General features: G+C 41.1%; 1 protein-coding gene across 2 annotated transcripts in view; it reads right to left on the minus strand.

Annotated features, from left to right (window-relative positions):
- Positions 1–1,376: 1,376 nt before the first annotated feature.
- The window catches only part of LOC109417254 (cellular tumor antigen p53), a 49,957-nt gene continuing 32,628 nt past the window's right edge, over positions 1,377–18,705 (minus strand). For both annotated transcript variants that reach the window (XM_019691367.3, XM_062842698.1), the window contains exon 6: positions 1,377–2,132. In XM_019691367.3, coding sequence (XP_019546912.3) covers positions 2,074–2,132 — 59 coding nt within the window. In that variant the 3' untranslated portion in view covers positions 1,377–2,073. The remainder of the gene's footprint in view (positions 2,133–18,705) is intronic.

Here is an 18,705-nt window from a genome sequence, read left to right on the forward strand (position 1 = left end):
AAGCAATAAATATGATGAAACATTTTGATTTTCTTACTTTTTCATTGAATCTAATATTGTTTATGTTCTTTTTCTTCTTTTTTTTTAAACGCAATCAAAACAAATAAAAAATGCCGAGATTCAGTAATTTGGTTTACTGAGAATATCGGCAAAAAAGTGACAGCTACCAGTTTTGCGATTACCGAGATCCCGGTAAATTCATTTTTTGCTGAGATGATTGCCGAGCACTCGGCGGTGCCAATCTCGGCAAATTATTTGCCGAGATTCGGCGAAAAAATCTTAGTGTGTACGACGAGACCATACGTATAGTGAAATGGAATAGGTTTAGAAAGGCGTGAAAACCTGATTTTCCGGTGGAACTATTTAATAGGGATCAAAATAAAGTGCTCGAATCGCAGACAAAGTTTCTACATCGTTTGTGATCTTGACTTTAACCACACTCAGCATTTCATTTTCTTTCTTTGTGGCTCTACGTTCCCATTGGAACTCGGCCTGCCTCACTTTAACTTAGTGTTCTTTGAGCACTTCCACAGTTAGTAATAGAAGGGCTTTCTTTGCTTTCTATTGCGTGACTTCCTGAAGCAAAGATAATGATACAGTAAATATGCCCAGGGAAATCGTAAAAAGTCCCCGACCAGAACCGGAATCGAACCCGGCGTCTCCGGATTGGCGATTCACAAGGCTAACTGGAGACCTTCTCAGCATTTAAAATAATTAATAATAATGCGATGCGAAGGAGTATGTGATAACTAGTTCAACTACATTGTAATTTCATTGGAGAATGTATTTGTATTTCATAATTTTTAAGTATTTAAAAAAATCATTTCATTATTTATGTGTTATCTATGTATTGAAACAAAATATTTTCATCAATTTTAATCATAAATCACCTTCCTGCTTCTCTTGAAGAAAATTGTTTAGAAAGCACTATAAATAGCACTTTTTAGCTACATCGTGTAGTTGAGCGTTTGCAACTCGTTGTTAAATTCTTCGATGTTAAACAATTTAGTGTTAATTCTTGGAGAAAAAAAAAAATAGGTAAATCAAAAACTTGAGGTACTCCCATCTTTCATACTTATCATCTAATCGTATTAGGTGAAAAGATACAGCCAACTCCACACAACTTGAATTTTTCTATAGCTCTATTCAACTCCTGCTTTGAAGTTCTTTCGAATGTTCAGTTATGAAGGGTTGGCTGTAATTGGGGAACGTCCATAAATTACGTCACGCTTTTAGGGGGGAGGGGGGGTTGAGTAAAGTGTGACAACCCATACAAAAATTCCAGAGCTCTCATACAAAAAGTGTGACATAGGGGGGAGGGGGGGTTGAAAATGGGTATTTTTTGCGTGACGTAATTTATGGACGCTCCCTTGTACTAAACAACAATTATTTAAAGCAACCGACCAAATCGAAATCAAACAGATAAACTAGATGAGAATTGCACCGAACAAAGAATATGGCAATTGGGATTTGGGAAGTCGGTCTAGGAAAGGTAGGGCACAAATATGATTATTTTAAAAATTTTAAAGGAAAAACGAATAGGTCGACAAGACATTGATATAAAATTCGACAGTGGGGTCATCAATTGCCGCCGTGGAACGAAACGACTTCTTGGTAAAACATGATGTAACAAAAGAAATCACACATTGACTGATTGTTCGACAACATTTGCTTGGTGGTTGGGTATCTATTAGGTATAACATGGTGTAAATCATAAAATCAAGGACACGATAGGTTAAAATTTTTAAAAGTAGTGATAGGAAGACACTGGGAAGAAGGTTTCCAAACTCTCCCGTGAGTTTGCTTTAGAGTAGGAATCGTTTTGTTCTTCTTAAACCTAAGACGTGTTGCTACGTTTAACAGTGTTTCGCGTTTTTAGTGCGTGTTAGTAAATATGAGGAAGTGATGTGCCACAGAAGTCGTCATCCGTTGCTATTGAAGCACATCACTTGAAAACCATAATCTTATACATAATTTGTTACTTTTCCTTAACGTTGGAAAACTACGAATAAACTTTGTCTTTCTGCTTAGGATAATACTTTAAGCCTAAAAAGTGTGAGCTGTTCCGCTGAGCTACTCTGAGTCTGTTGATGCGTTGGTATTGATGCCTGTGCGACCGGTAGATAGGCTCTCTGTAAGTAGATCGGAAAGGGGATGGAATGGAGTTTAGTGCTTTCGTGACTTGAGACAGCTTTGGATTTTTCGGATAACATAAGAATAAAGCCATTTGAAAGTTTTGTATCTTTTTTTATTGGTTTCATTTTAATAACTACATAGAAAAAGCCTCTTGCTTCTTATGTTGTTACAGTTTTAGTCTCCTATCCGCAACTCTCTTATTTATTAAGGTAGTCTCTCTTATTTCTACTCTATAGAGAGGAGATTCAAACAGACATGAGTACTCGCTAGGATCTGTCGTAAGTCGTGTGAACTGTGAACATACTGATGAATCCTTACTAACATACTTAAATACCATCCTCTTCAGCTGCCTTATGGTTCTTGGGCTCTTGAACGGTAACCTTAACTTCGTTCAGTAAGATAATTTGTTGGTCTTGTGTGTTTCTTGGGAATGGCCCTGCGGTTTCATTTCCTCGCAGTTCGCTCAAATGACGAAAAAACTTCGAAAAAGGCGAATCTCCTGCTTCCGCATCTGTTAGTATCGTTTCACATTCTGTCGGGTTCCGTGCTGCAGCATTACCACCCGCGCTGCATTCTTCTCAGCTCCGCTTCACACGGCTTTCGGCTGCGTCGTTGATGGCTGCTGGAGTATTTAATCCTGAAGAGGAACCTCATCGAACTTACGCCCTTGTCTGGCAATTCTGTTCGACACGTATACAATGGCTAGATCCGGTTGGTAGCTTCTTTCACACACTTTTGATGACAAAGAGTTTTGGGCACAGTTTGATCATTGCCAGCACGTAGTGGTTAGAGTCGATGTTACACTGAACGACGGCTTGCGGTAATGACCAGCATAAAAATGTTTTCAAATTTACCATGACAAAACGTGATCATCGACCAACAAACGCTTCTTGTGTGCGTTTTGTTTCCTCTCAAATCAACCGGTTCGATAGCCGAGTGGTAGCGTGCGAGCCTGGTGATCTCAAGGTTCTTGGTTCGAATCCGGCTGCCAACAGAAACTTTTTTTAATTGTAAATCGGGCTCATGGTAAAATTGAAAACATTAATCTGTTGAAATGAAACGAAATTCAGTCTGCACAAATTTAGTGGCGTTGTGTATTTAAATTGACCCTCAGAATAGTAATTTCAACCGCAAGCCGTCTTTCAGTGTAGAGCCAACTGTCGGAGAAGTGCCATACATCAATCAAAACGTGGTAGATGCTGTCTCATGTAGTGACGATCTCCAGGTGTAACTATAAGGGAGGGGATGTCGGAAAAAGGTGCTACTTCTAGTATGGTTGCAGTAGTTCTTTCTAGGAATCCTCTATGGATTCTTTATGCTTTTCCTTCAGAAGTTTCCTTTGAGATTTCTCAAAGGTGTTCTTTCTAATGTTACTTACGGAATTTCTCCAGAAGCGCCTTCTTTGATTGATCCAGCAGTTTCTTCAAGGATGTCTGGTATTGATCATTGGGTTCTTTAGGATTACCTAGATCATTTCATAATCGGAATCTCCGTCCAAACATTAGTCGAATACCAAAATTTCATTATTTTTGGTGGCCGGGAACTGTTTTTGAAATGCATTTTAAAGTTTGATGGGGATTTATTTTTGTTCGGGGTGAGCTGTCATTTTATCGATTGAACTGTCATTCTATCCACGGAAATTAAAACTGTTTTGTTTATTTAACCATCAAAACAAAGGAATTGGAAGGCAATAGAATCAATTTATACTCAGAAAAATGAGCTCTTTCGATTAGGCTATAGAAAATAGCAATATTTTATTCACTAAACCCAATTAAGTAGGCGAAGTTTTTGAAATGATCGTCATGCCATTTTTTTTACATTAGCATTTAACAATCACTCGTAGCGACCACTTGCTTTTTACGTTTTAATAAACCGTTTTTCTCTGTTCAAGTTTTACTGCGTTCTCGTTTCTGTCCGACCAATTCCTTTAGATTTAGATTATATGGGCTCCTCGGTAAAGGATGGTGCCGGAATTCCCCAGCTGGACGGAACTGTAGCGTAACGTATACCTTTAGAAATTCATAGCGTTCAGAAGAAGGTACAACCCATTTCGTTAATGGCAGCGGATAAATGGAAGATCGAATAATTATACTTGAAAAAAGGATTCTAAAATAAACCCAGCAGCAGAACATTCTAAGAAAGAAACTTCTTAAAAGAATTGTGAAGGGGTCTTAGATTCACAAGCGTGATCACAAGTGAATACATAACAGGAACCAACTTAGAAAATAAAACGTTCAGAGTTGTAGATCTTTTAGCTGAAAATGCATGTGTATTGAGTTATTGTTGACAGATTTTCTGCAGTGTTAGTGTGAAATTCAGCGATTTTCTGCAACGTGTAAGCCTTCGCTGGAAGAAAACGTCATGTTGTTCAGCGAAGCAAGGAAAATTTTCAGTGAAAAAAGCAATACTTAGATTAAGTATTGTAAGTAGGCCTTGACTTTGTGAGGAGAGAATAAAGGACATTCTGTCAAATACCACAAAACAGTAATTCCTGTATTACTACAGGAGTGAAACTGTTTTTGGAAGCTGCTGCTGTTTCGGAAGTACTCGAAGCGGATGTGCCTGCTGAAGGTATTGCTAGAAGGAAAAATGTTCTAAAAATTGACGTAGAGCAAAATCTAGGCTTGTCGGATTTATTGGAGACGAGTGCCTAGGAGTAGTTCGGAACAAGGAAACCGCTAAGGCTATAGCCTTATAAGTGGACAGTGGACAAGTGGACCATATATGTGGACAGACTTCCCGGATAAAAACTAACGAACCATAGGGTGTTTGGTGAAAACCATTTCTGCACCATACAGTGTACCAGCTACAATAAAGTGTATTGTAATGAAATGATTCGCTATACTATACATTTACATTGGATTTTTATGTAACAATCGGGGGGAGCGACACTAGTTTTGTCAAACCGAAAAAACCACAAAAAAGCCGAAAAAAGTCGAAAAAACCCGGTAAAACCCGCAAAACTTTTAAGGAGGACTCAAGGGGTTTGAAGGGGTCTCATGAGTGTTTCGAAGGATTCAGGGGGTTTCTGGGGGTATCTTGAGGTAAAGGTCATTTTAGGGGGTCCTAGGGGCTTTCAGGAAGTCTCAGGGGCTTTTTAGAAGGTCTTAGAGGCGTTTCAGGAGATCCAAAGGAGTTTCAAGGGGAGCACCTGGAGGTCAAGCTGAGGTTATTGATATTTGGAGCAGGTGTTAGGGGCGTTTCCGGGGACATTTCAGGAAATATCAGAGGATTTTCGGTGGTTTTCAGAGGTGGTTTCAAGGGGATTTCGGAGGCATTTCAAGACAGAGGTTTTGCGGTGGGTTTCAAAGGCATTACGCAGGCGCTATCGGGGGTTTCGGAGTGTCTCAGGTGCGTTACATGAGGCCGATGGGGTTTTCAGGGCATTTCAGGAAATTTCAGATTATTCTTTGCGAGATTTGGAGGCTTTACGGAGGTGTTTTCGATGCAGGTCTCAGGTGCGTTACATGGGGTTCATGGGCGTTTTATGTGCTTCGGGGGGGTCTCTGATGCGTTACATGGTGTCCGAGGGGATTTTATGGGATTACTGATTATTTTTGACGAGTTTTAGAGTCGATACGTAGGCGTTTTCGGTGCTTCCGGACGGTCTTAGGTGAATTACGTGGGGTCCGTGAGGGTTTCAGGCGGATTTGAGAGGCGTTTCATAAAATTTCAGAGGATTTTCAGAGACCTCTTAACGGAACCCCTTGAAATGCCCCGGAAATGCCTTGAAACACCCCTTTAACATACAGAGGCTCATTGGACCGCCCTTGAATTCCCTTAGTTCCGTTTAAAATGTCCCTAAAGCCCCACAATGTTCCTAAAACTCCCATGATATGACCCTATCTGAAATGCTTCGAAACGCCCTTGAAACCTCCGTAATCCCATTGAAACTTCCTTGCAATCATCATAATCAATTTGAATAAACCCGTAAACCCCTTTGAACGCCTCTGAAACTTTCTGAAATGTTCTTTATACTATTGAAATGCTCATACTCGCCCTTAAAATGCTCCTGAAATCGCCCAAAACTGGAACTTCCTGGAAATCCCCTTGGCCCCATCTCAAATTTCCAGGAGCAAGATCTGTTCTGGTGAACTTCTTCTCTTCTTTCTGGCTCTACGTCCACACTGGGACTTGGACTGCCTCGCTTCAACTTAGTGTTCTTTGCGCACTTCCACAGTTATTAATTGAAGGGCTTTCTTTGCCTACCATTGCATGAATTTGTATATTGTGAGGCAAGCACAATGATACTCTATGCCCAGGGAGTTGAGAAAATTTTCCCGACCGGAACGGGAATCGAACCCGCCGTCTCCGGATTGGCGATCCATAGTCTTAACCACTAGGCTAACTGGAGACCCCTGGTGAACTACATTCGCTCATTAAAGCCCTGACATAAGTTATACACAAACAACCTCTTTTTATGCCCGTTCTAATTTATGCACCCCCAGCCAATACAGAGATACATTTCTAAGGCTAGATTCCACTTTGTACGTACTGAACAAAAAGATAGGACAAGTAATGGTCAAGTATGCATGTAATGATTCCACTTCAAATTTACTTGAGCAGCTCGCAGGCGGCAAGCAAAGTGTAACATCGGTAATATCTCCCATGCAATTCAAATAGAGCTGTCACTTTTCTTTGCGGAAAATAGTCCATTATTTTGTCTATTATTCCGTAAGGAAGTAAGGAAGTAATGCCTCAGTTGTCAAAAATACTTGCGGAAAAAGGAGGAATTTTACTTAAGCGCTCTATTTGGGAACAGGAAACTATATATTTGAAATTTCACTATTTTTAATAACCCAAATTTAATTTTTAATTAATCATTTACAGTGTTTTGTGATTGATTAATCATGACTAATCATGATTTTTAATCAATTAGCCATTTTTAATCAATAATCATAATCACTATTCACAGATAAAAGCAAATTTAATAATTAATCATAATCATTAATCATCCTAAAAATCAAATTAATCATTAATCTTAATCATTAATCACAGAAATTGAAATTTTAATCATCAATGATTAATCATGAATAAATTTTTCGTTAATCATGAACGCTCTGAGTAATTCTATGCCTCATTGTTGGAGGAACTTCTTAAGGACACGGTTGCTAGAAGCCAAAGATGACCGCCACAATAGCCGTCGTGCAGTTCACTCAAATTTTTAAGAACACAAATTTGATTATTTAGGAGGCTCACTCGCAAATACTATCGAGAAACATTTTCAGCCCACTTTTACGGATATCCAAATTTGTGCTCACAAAAAATAGATCTAAATTGCAATAATTGGAAAGTGGATGCAAGGGACCTTTACCTTAACGAAATCCATACAGAACTTCTAGAGAAGAAACTAAATTTAAACAAAAAACTGATAAAGGAATTCCATTAGGTGCATCTTGAAGAACTCCAGAATAAACTTTCGAACCTTTTATTGTCGGGCCGCCACCAAACCGGACTTCGCACAATCAAGTCGCGACGCGAGCCAACTCGCGACGTTTTTAAATCATGTCAAAAGTAGTGCGCATCCTTCCCGTTGTTGTCAGCAACACAGCGCACTAGATGCGAAACAGTTGTGACACTTGTGGACCAAGAAAATGGCAATTTTTGATTGAATGTCGGTCTTGATTCCAACCGGATAGACAATAATTCCGCCCTAATTGGTTATCATTTGACAGATACACGTATTTCGACTACTACTTGTAATCTTCCTCAGTGTCAGTTATTCTGCTTAGAGGGTTCGAAAAGTCGCACATTGGAGTAAATCATATCAAAACCTGATCATAAGTGGAAAAACTCAAAATGAAATAATTGGGGTTTCCGTCGTGTTTTTGACAAGTGTAGTTATCGTGTAATCGTTTGACAGCTAAGCAGTGTCCAAATGTTTTGTTTACGCTTATCAGAAGAGGTTAAGTAAAGCTGAATTTTAGCCGCGTGCTAGTTTTGACCGTACAAAGTGAATAAAACTGTTAGTCAATCAATTCAACGATGCAGTTTGTTAAAGAAGGTTAATGTTGTTATTCTGTTAATTTGAAACCCAAACAAATTGACGTTAAGTTTGCATACAATATGTGGTGCCCTGTAATCATTGGACGAATTACCTTAAGTGCTACTCCATAAGTGTGTGAATCTTATCTACACGGAGAAAACGAACTATGCATTTTAGCTTATTTTAAAATAATAATCTCTCATTTACTCGTTTTAAACTTTGCAATGCATAAAAAATATGCAGTTTCAGGGATTTCTGGCATTTATTCAAGTTTTAGTGAATATCAAGTCATTAATTGTACACATTGGACTATGAAAAATTTTTAGTTGGCCAACCGACAGCCGCCGCCATCGCGTTGTTAAAAATTAGTTGTGTTCGTCCGCGGTTTTCCTGTAAAGCTCATAAATAGCATGTTTTCCACTGAGTTTATTGATTCCAAATTGTTCATTCCTTTCCGGTAAGTACATTTAGCATTTTTTCAAAGACGTAAACCTTCAAAATGTTTAAATTTTCAGATAAATGTTTCTGCTTCTACTACTTCGACGAGGAGTGTGGGGGTGGTGAAAATCAACAAATACTTCCAACGGCATGTGCGCACAACATAAAATGTGATTAATAATGATTGATTATGTAATTAGTGAGTTTATTATAAGTAAAATGGCAATAAAGTGTTTCTGATTGGTTTTTGCTTCGTCAAAACTTGTCTTTTTTGTTTAAATTATAAATAAAATAAACAAAATCATTTTTATGCATTTTATTGCAAATAATATCGGTATAAGCATTCCAATGAATATTGTCAATATATGCATTTTGAGCAATAAATGTGTTTTATGCATTGGCGGAATATACCTCAATATATGCATTCCAAAGGGTGGGCAGATCGAATATGGTTTTAGTATAGCTTTTATGCATTTAAGCATTTTTTAATCTAACCGTGTAGAGTGTTGGTGTATATATTGCTTTTTTCACTGAAAATTTTCCTTGCTTCGCTGAACAACATGACGTTTTCTTCCAGCGAAGGCTTACACGTTGCAGAAAATCGCTGAATTTCACACTAACACTGCAGAAAATCTGTCAACAATAACTCAATACACATGCATTTTCAGCGAAAAGATCTATTTGCGTGACAACAATCCACTCCCATGACTACCGGGCGGCCGCCGTCAAATATCAGGATTGCCAACTGTCCGGCGACTGCTGTCAGTTTTCTTTGTCGCCGAATCTGGCGCTGGGTCTTCGGCGCGGAAACCCAAAGGTGGGAATAAAATTTTGGGGTTTGCGCGCAATACCTTGATATTCAGGTGACAGAGAGTACTGATTGAGAGTGCAAGCTGGAAGTGTTGTGTTTGTGAGTGAGTGAGGAATGGAGAGCGCAGAACAGTGGCGTGAAAACTGTAACGGCAGCGGCCATTTAGTGTCCCTCTCCGCGGACTTCCGGAACCGTTTGAGGAAGTACTATCGAGGATCCCACAGTGGCGACGAGAATGGGATTCTTATTTGTAAGGCGAGACAGAGGTTGGAAGAGGCAGTGCAAACACTGGATCGGCTGAAGGATTCAATGGATATTTTTTGCTGTTTTGAAAACTTGTCTGTGCCTGTTGTTTTGGCACTAAATGAGGAAGGGAGAATGATTGTGGAAGCGGAAGAGAGATGCGCCTCAAGTGGAAGATTTCGTGAGGTTCGGTAGGTGGACAACTGCACTATGCTGGTTCTCGAGATTAGTTTGGTTGTGTTGGAATGGAGACAGTGGGAAAGGCAGTTAGCATAAAGACGAGCATAAAGACGTGGGTAATGCGTTGTACAAAAACTAAAGTGGTCCCGGAGACCGTGACAAGCGGAAACTGTTGACGCAATGCAAAGCACTGCTCTCGAAGAGCGAGAAGTTGGTCCTGGAGATCGTATGTATAACGCTGGTGCAAAGCACAGCAATGCTCCCGGAGAGCGGAATCAGAGAAAAATCTTGGTCCCGGAGACCGTATAAAATGGCTTGTGTAAAGCACAGCTTTGCTCCCGGAGAGCGTTTGAAAAAAAAAAAAACACGGACAGTGATCCAAGAAGTTGGAAAGAATGGCCAGTGCATAGCACAGCGTGGGATAAGTTTGCCTGTGGGATAAGGTTGAAGTAGTGGTAAACAAAGTTGAAGCGAAAATATGATTAGACTGTCTAACTGTTGGTCTGCGATTTTGGGAGGTCATGCTTGGTAGGAGTTGATCAGGTTGATTAGTGTAACATTCCTAGGAAGGAATAGTTTTGGCCCTGTGGACCTGGTATGCTTGAGGAAGTTGCATTTAGGTTGGCTGGCTCAATTGAGCAGCTCAGGATGCAAAACAGGCCATGTAGCCACAGCTGTAGGGGCGTGTCCAGCATGACAATACTGATGGTGACGGGTTCGACCCCGGTCGGTCCAGGAACTTATCATAAAGGAGAATGGTCATTGACAGTGGAAGCTCTCAGTTGATAACTGTGGAAGAACTCAGAATACCAATCTGAGAAGCTGGTTTTGCCCCAGTGGTGACGTTGCGCCAAGAAGTAGAAGGATGCAGAAGAAATAAATCGCGCTTTAGCAGATATTCGAATACTTCCTATATGAATGAGGCCGGTTCAAGGCCGGTTGCATGAATCCATAAAATGACTTTTTCAATATGTAGAAGGTGCTCTAGCGGAACGAAGGGTAGAAAGTGTGAGACAACTTAGGTGTTATGCAAGGTGTGGTTCAACATGGGACGAGTAAAATGGTTGGAATCCACGTGGGATGAATGACGTTTTCTGGATGGAGTTCCGGTATGGTCGAGTATCTTTAAAGATAATTTGATTCCTCTGATGGAGAGTATTTAAGTGGTTGGCAAATTCTCCTATTTGGTGTCCGAGAGCGAGAGGTAAAAACCAAGTTGAATTGCTAAGTCTTTCGAACGAGAAGAGAAGGCAACGTAGTGCACAGCCATGCGTAGTAAAGTAGCTATTAGAAATAGTACCTCAGGAGCGTAACATGACACGTTGCGTAAATGAAATAATCCGTCGTTGCATTGCTGTATTACCTCGTATAACCATAGGATAACGTCGTATTACGGAATGGAACGCAGGAACCTTGAGCTTATGTTTGCTCACTTCTTGTGAACAACTGAGTCGAATTTTCAGCGGATAGTAGAAATAAAATTCCTATACTTAAAATCGCGAGGCAAAATTGTTAGAAGAGGAGGAAGATAGATAAAAGAACACGGTGCAGCTATCTCCTAGAAACAGAGTGTGACAAGCATTCCAGTGTAGTGCCCTGTGTATGGTTGTGAATATAAATATCACATACATCACATACATCATTTAGACGTGAACAACAATACAGCACAGTTGATATATAAAGGTACATATAGTTGTTGTTTATGTTGTAAAACTTGGAAAAAAATAGGAGCAAATGACATGGGAAGCAACGTTCATCATTGACGTTCAACGAACATGATAAAAATGAAGAGATCAGTACTCTACAAATTTAAACTAGAAAAAAATGAAGTTGTGAGTAGATGTCTTTATTATTGCAAACTCGCGACGAGTTAATTTGGCTACAGAACTGACATTTAGGATTACCTGCAATATAGAAAAAAGCAGGCATTAGGAAATTTGACGTAGCATAACCGAATAATGGTAATGGAGCTTTTGAATGATTTTTTAGCCTTGATGGAACTGTTTATGATCAGGATGGTCAACTCCGCATCTACGAGAAAAAACGAGATGTGGTGCCCTGTAATCATTGGACGAATTACCTTAAGTGCTACTCCATAAGTGTGTGAATCTTATCTAGAGTGTTGGTGTATATACCTTGATATTCAGGTGACAGAGAGTACTGATTGAGAGTGCAAGCTGGAAGTGTTGTGTTTGTGAGTGAGTGAGGAATGGAGAGCGCAGAACAGTGGCGTGAAAACTGTAACGGCAGCGGCCATTTAGTGTCCCTCTCCGCGGACTTCCGGAACCGTTTGGGAAGTACTATCGAGGATCCCACACAATATATGAAAATATTGAAAAAAAAAATTGATGGAATTCTTTACCGTACATTCAAAATGAAATAAGTTGATTTTCCGGCTATTTCCGAGAAATCTGCTTTTAGTGTATGATAAACCTATTGTTCCTCTTTCAAATGCAGAAAGAAAACCTTCCGGATGTTTCCGATTTCAAAAGTTACAACACTTTAAAAAAAATCGTGATAAATTTATTATAATATGATAATATTTGCCTAACAACACTATTTGGCCCTCTGAACGTATTTTCTCGTAACGTGGGTAGATCACCTTAGAACGGTGCGTTACGGTGTAAGATCTACCACATTGCATCAAATTTTAATCTTGCTATTTTGATGCATTTCAGATTAAAGTTTGATGTATTTTTGTAATGTTTACGTTTTATTTTGTAATTTGTTTTTAGTTTCTAATAAACCTTTTGTTTCAGGGGTATTCAGGTAATTTTAGTGTTTAATATTATCATTTTTGAAAAAAAAAAGTAACTGTAACGAGCGTATCACTTATGCCTTTTTTTTTACTTAATCATTTATTTAAGGCTCATGCGCCATTTTGGCATAACGGAGCCGAATTCATTTGAAACTTTTTTTACAATTTCATACTTTTGACTTATTTGCTAGGTTAGTTTTGGGGAACCGTAAAACTCGCGGTTTGGTCGAGGTTAGGGAGAACAATAATGTTTTAGGAAGGGATGGGACGTTGGGGCTTATCGTTGACTCTCAGCAGCATGGGGTGGCGAAGTTGCTGCTAGTCAAACGTAGAGTGGACAAACAACCTGTAACGATACAAACAAATGGTTTTCGAGGGGACACGAAGTGGACAAGTGCAACAACAAGACGGGGGTATCAAACGAAGACTTCAGCTTGTTTCAAAAAGTCGTACACAAGCTTCATGTACTCAAGATCAAGTTTTCCCAACACATCTCTAATGTCTTCCTTTTCTGGTTTCCCTCGGGCCCTGAGGGATGCACATAAATCGGATCTGGCAATACCGTATTCGGGACATTCCCACACGACATGATTGATGTCTTGATAGCCTGCACCACAGCTACAGCGATTGCTATCGGTGAGCCCTATTCGATAGAAATGTGATCCCAGAGAGTAGTGATTGGACATAAGTCGACACGTTATCTTGATAAAATCTCGACCCACATCCAACCCCTTGAACCACGCCGTCTTCGATACCTGTGGGAGAATTGAATGTAGCCACCTGCCCAATTCCCCTGCATCCCATTTTTGTTGCCAACTGGCCAAGGCATGCTGACGAGCAATCGAAAAAAAATCATTAAAGGCGATATGACGGTCATAAATATCGCCTTCCATAGCGCCCACCTTAGCGAGCGAGTCCGCTTTCTCATTACCCGGGATCGAGCAATGCGAAGGGACCCAAACCAAGGTGATATTATATGATTGATTCGATAAAGCACTCAAAATTGATCGTATTTCGCTTAGGAAATACGGGGAGTGCTTTACCGGTCTCATTGAACGAATAGCCTCAATTGAACTGAGGCTATCCGTAAAAATGAAATATTGATCAGAGGGAAGAGAGGCGATTCGCTCCAATGCATAGTGTATAGCCGCCAATTCTGCGACATATACTGAGCAAGGACTTCGAAGTTTATGGGCGGCGCTATGAATCTCATTAAATACACCAAATCCAGTGGAATCATTTGTTTTAGACCCGTCTGTGAAAAACTTTCTGTCGCAGCTTACATGACCAAACTTGCTTGCAAAAATTCTTGGAATGTGCTCCGATCGGAGCTGATCTGGGATTCCACGGATTTCTTCCTTCATGGTCAGATCAAAAACTATAGTGGAATCGGAGAAGTCTGGGAAGCAATCACGGTTGGGAACATTCAAAGAAGGGTTAACCTCCAGAGTCATGTACGAGTAGTACACTGTCATAAATTTTGTTTGATGAATTCGTTCGATTAGCTTTTCAAAATTTGCAATTACCAATGGATTTTCCACCTCACAGCGGATGAGGAACCTTAACGACAATTCCCCGAAACGATCTGATAAAGGGAGTACTGCTGCTAGTACCTCCAAACTCATTGTGTGCGTCGAGTTCATGCAGCCTAACGCGATCCGAAGACAACGATACTGGATACGCTCTAGCTTCAAGATGTGTGTTTTCGCGGCGGACTGAAAGCAAATGCTACCGTATTCGAGAACCGACAGTATCGTTGTACGATAAAGCTTTATCAGATCTTCCGGGTGGGCTCCCCACCATGTTCCGGTGAGTGTACGCATGAAGTTGATTCGTTGTTGGCACTTCTGATACAGATAATTAATGTGCTTTCCCCAGGTGCCTTTAGAGTCGAACCAGACCCCTAGATACATATGCGAAAGAGCTTGAGTGAGTTCCTTACCCAAAAATTGAAGCTCTAGATCGGCTGGATCACGCTTCCTAGAAAAGACAACTAACTCAGTTTTCTCCGGAGAGAATTCGATACCCAGCTTTACAGCCCAAGCAGACAAATTGTCCAGAGTATCTTGCAATGGTCCTTGTAGAACTTCCGCCTTTGGTCCGGTGACAGAAACCACGGCGTCGTCCGCAAGCTGTCGTAGCGTGCAATTTTCCACGAGACATTCGTCGATATCTCTGACATAAAAGTTGTAAAGAAGGGGGCTTAAGCATGAGCCCTGGGGGAGACCCATATAACTAATTCGTGAAGTTGCCGAGGTTCCATGAGAGAAAAACATGTGCTTCTCAGACAACAAGTTGTACAAGTAGTTGTTTAAAATCGGAGAAAGCCCACATTCGTGGAGTTTGTCTGAAAGAACATCAACGCAAACTGCATCAAAAGCCCCCTTAATATCCAAAAATACTGAACCCATTTGATCCTTTTGAGCGTAGGCCAGTTGAATTTCTGTAGAAAGCAACGCCAGACAATCGCTCGTTCCCTTGCCTCTGCGAAAACCGAATTGAGTATCTGATAGAAGGCCGTTCGATTCAACCCATTTGTCGAGCCGATGGAGAATCATCTTCTCCAACAGCTTCCGTAAACACGACAACATCGCAATAGGACGGTACGAGTTGTGATCCGACGCGGGCTTCCCGGGTTTTTGGATGGCAATAACTCTCACTCGTCTCCAGTCATCCGGAACAGTGTTGCTCTCCAAGAATAGATTGAATAAATTCAACAAGCGCCTCTTCGCGACGTCTGGGAGGCTTTTGAGCAAGTTGAATTTTATTCTATCCATTCCTGGGGCAGAGTTGTTACATGACAGAAGCGCGAGTGAGAATTCTAGCATCGAAAAGGGTGAATCCATCGCACTCCTTTCGGGTGGATAACGACGAATATTCGCTTGAACTTGGACCGAATCCGGACAGACTTTCTTTGCGAAATCGAAAATCCATCGAGGCGAGCTTTCTCGATCCTCGTTAACCGATACCGCGTTGCGCATTCTCCTTCCGACTGTCCAGAGAGTCCGCATCGACGTCTCCCGCGATAAACCGTTGACGAAATTCCTCCAGTAACCACGCTTCTTCGCCTTCACGAGGTTCGTGAATTTGTTGTCAAGGGAGGAATACCGCTCGTAGTTTTCCCGTGTGCCACGCTTCCGGTAGTTCTTGAACGCGGCAGATCTTTCGCGATAGGCTCCGGTACATTCTTCATCCCACCACAATGTGGGGGGAACCGGTCTACGCTGCGCTTGAAGAGCACTATCGACGATTAACCCGGACAGGAATTGGTATTCTTCCTGTGGTGGAAGAACGTCAACTGACTGCTCGCCCTCGGAGACCAACTCGGCATATTTACCCCAGTCAATATGCTTCGTGAGGTCATACGCGATGTCGATCTGGCGAGCCTGACACGCATCATTGGTAACCGAAATTTTGATAGGCAGATGATCACTACCATGGGGATCCTGAATTACATTCCACGTGCAATCCAATGATAGTGAATTCGAACATATTGCGAGGTCTAACATACTTGGAGGATCTGGAGGTTTAATTCGCGTTGCTTCCCCGGAGTTCAAAATTGTCAAGTTGAAATAGTCACAGAGGTCGTATATCAAGGTGGCACGATTGTCGTCCTTGGAAGACCCCCAGGCTGTTCCGTGTGCGTTAAAATCTCCCAGGATCAACCATGGCGCCGGCATAGCACAGCATATAGCCGCAAGATCTCTTCGAGATACTTTTGTGCTGGGCGGTACATATACACTGGCTATGCTAAAACTTTTCCCTTGTATAGTAACATGACATGCAACTATTTCAGTGCCGTTCATCGGGGGGAAATCAATTCTATAAAAGGAATGGAGCTTTTTGATCCCCAAGATCACCCCTCCATATCCATCCCCTCGATCACGACGGACAATGTTAAAATCTTGGAAAGAGACATCTTTATCGGAAGTTAGCCATGTTTCACTTAGAGCAAATATATCACAACGTGTTCTGTGAACTAAAAATTTAAACGCATCCATATTTTTAATTAGGCTTCTACAATTCCACTGTAGTACTTCGATCATATCTCCGACCTCACTGGACAAATTAGCCATCGAAAGATATGAAAGATTCAAGAATCGGCCATTTTGAAGCTAAATGCTTCAGAAGAGTTTTCACGAAAGGAAGTGCCATATTTATCAAACTTCTAATAGTGGGTGAGACATTCAACGTTTCGAAGATGATATCCACTATCCCAGAGAGAGTCAATTTTCCGGATAGGTCGACTGGATTCGGTCGGCGTTCCTGATGACTTGTTTGTTGGCTTTCTGGGCGAAAAACTGGAGCAACTGGGGTTTTAGATGCACCCGGAAGTGACGGAAAATCTCCAGCCGAAAATTTAAAACCTGGAGGCGTTACCTTTTTGGTATTTCCGCCACTTCTTGATTTTACCAGAGGGGTTTGAAGAGTTGGTTGAGCAACAGGAACGTTTTGAGAAGCTCGCTGTTGCATGTGCCGTTTTGCAACAGCACGCTTCCTTTTCGTTCCTGTCTCAATTATAGTGTACTCTCCACCTCCCTCAGAGTCAGAACCTTGATCGTCATCTGGCAGAGATGCGAATATGTTATTGTTAGTTGGAGGTTGGGTAGGTGGTACAGCAGCCGAGGTGATATTTTTAAGCATTTCTGCATATGATCTCCTCGACCGCTGCTTCAAAGAGTTTATAGAACGTTTCTCCCGCTCTACGTACTTTGGACATGCACTTATATCATGAGGTGGCGTTTGGCCACATGTAGCACATTTTGGCCCTATATTGCAGGGGCCCTCAGCGTGTTGTTCTCCACACAAACCACAACGTGGTTTATTGCTGCAATAGAGTGCGGTGTGGCCCAACTGCCGGCACTTTTCACAGTGCATGACCTTCGGTTCGTAGAGACGAACAGGCAAACGAAGGAGCCCAACCACGAGAACGCTTGGTAGAACCGAGCCGGGAAAGGTCACCCTAAAAGATTGTGACGGTTTTTTTGAGCCGTCGGGTTGTGCCTTATTCATTTGAACTGCATCAAGTACTGGAACCAGTGGGACGGCACGATTTTTAAACCCACCAGCTCCAGCCAAGATGGAGGCACGAGTCAAACTATCTTCAGTGACCACTCCATGGCACTCTATCTCGAGGCTAGGCAGGTAAGTTCTGTACTCCCTCGAAAACAGCTCATAGTTAGCAATCCTGTTCGCCTGGTCGCGGTCGCTTACAGTAACGCGCAATTTATCGCGACTTGGTGAGTCAACCTCAAGGATACCTCGAAACGATTTCTCTAGATCTTTTGCGATTTGTAATTTGTTAAGTTTTTTTCCGTTCGGTTTGGGCCGAAAGAAAACCAGAAATGGACCCTTAGATCCGGGTGGGTAAACTTTTGGACGGGGATTCGCCGGATTAGAAGAAGAATCAGAAGTAGAGGGGTATACTGGGGATTGGTTTAAATGAGATGGCAGACTATTCAGCGGATTTTGCTCTATTGGCCGTGTTTCGTTCACCAGCGTAACCATTGGAATATTCCCAGGATGAGCAGAAGCTACTTGAGATACCAGGGAAGAAGTAGCTTTTCCATTTACTTCAGTATCCATGATCTCTGGGTTCTGGGTTTGGACTATTGAGTCCGTGGACTGGCATGAAGCTGGCTCGTCATCAGATGAAAAAACGAATTCGGGCGAATCCCCGCCAGTATCATTTGTTTCCATGTCCTATTTTTCTACCACAAGAAAACAAGGCACTAGTTGGACTACTCACACAACCTAACAATAATTAATATCTGATACCAATATCCAGAGGAAAATAACTAAAACTAGGTAGTTATACAAGATTTGAATAAAAAAAAATCAAAAAAAAATGGTAATAATAATAATAATAAAGTAATAACAAGAAAAAAAATGTAACGAAAAAAAATATATATAACGAAAAAAAAGAAAAAAAAGGTTGGCCGTATTTCTATGCCACACTAAATATTCTGTTATTTACTGTTTATCAAAATCAGCGAAAAAAAACGTGAATAATAAAAAAAAAATTGAAGAGAAAAAAAAAATTATAACTAGAAAAAAACCGTAAGTGCACCACTGTGCACGATAGCCTTCTGACAGACAAGAGGGTAGAGGGGGGCAGTGCGGGCGAAAAGATAGCAAACGAATGTAATACCT

Source organism: Aedes albopictus, chromosome 1 (genome assembly GCF_035046485.1).
Source record: "Aedes albopictus strain Foshan chromosome 1, AalbF5, whole genome shotgun sequence".
In the NCBI taxonomy this organism is placed as follows: domain Eukaryota; kingdom Metazoa; phylum Arthropoda; class Insecta; order Diptera; family Culicidae; genus Aedes; species Aedes albopictus.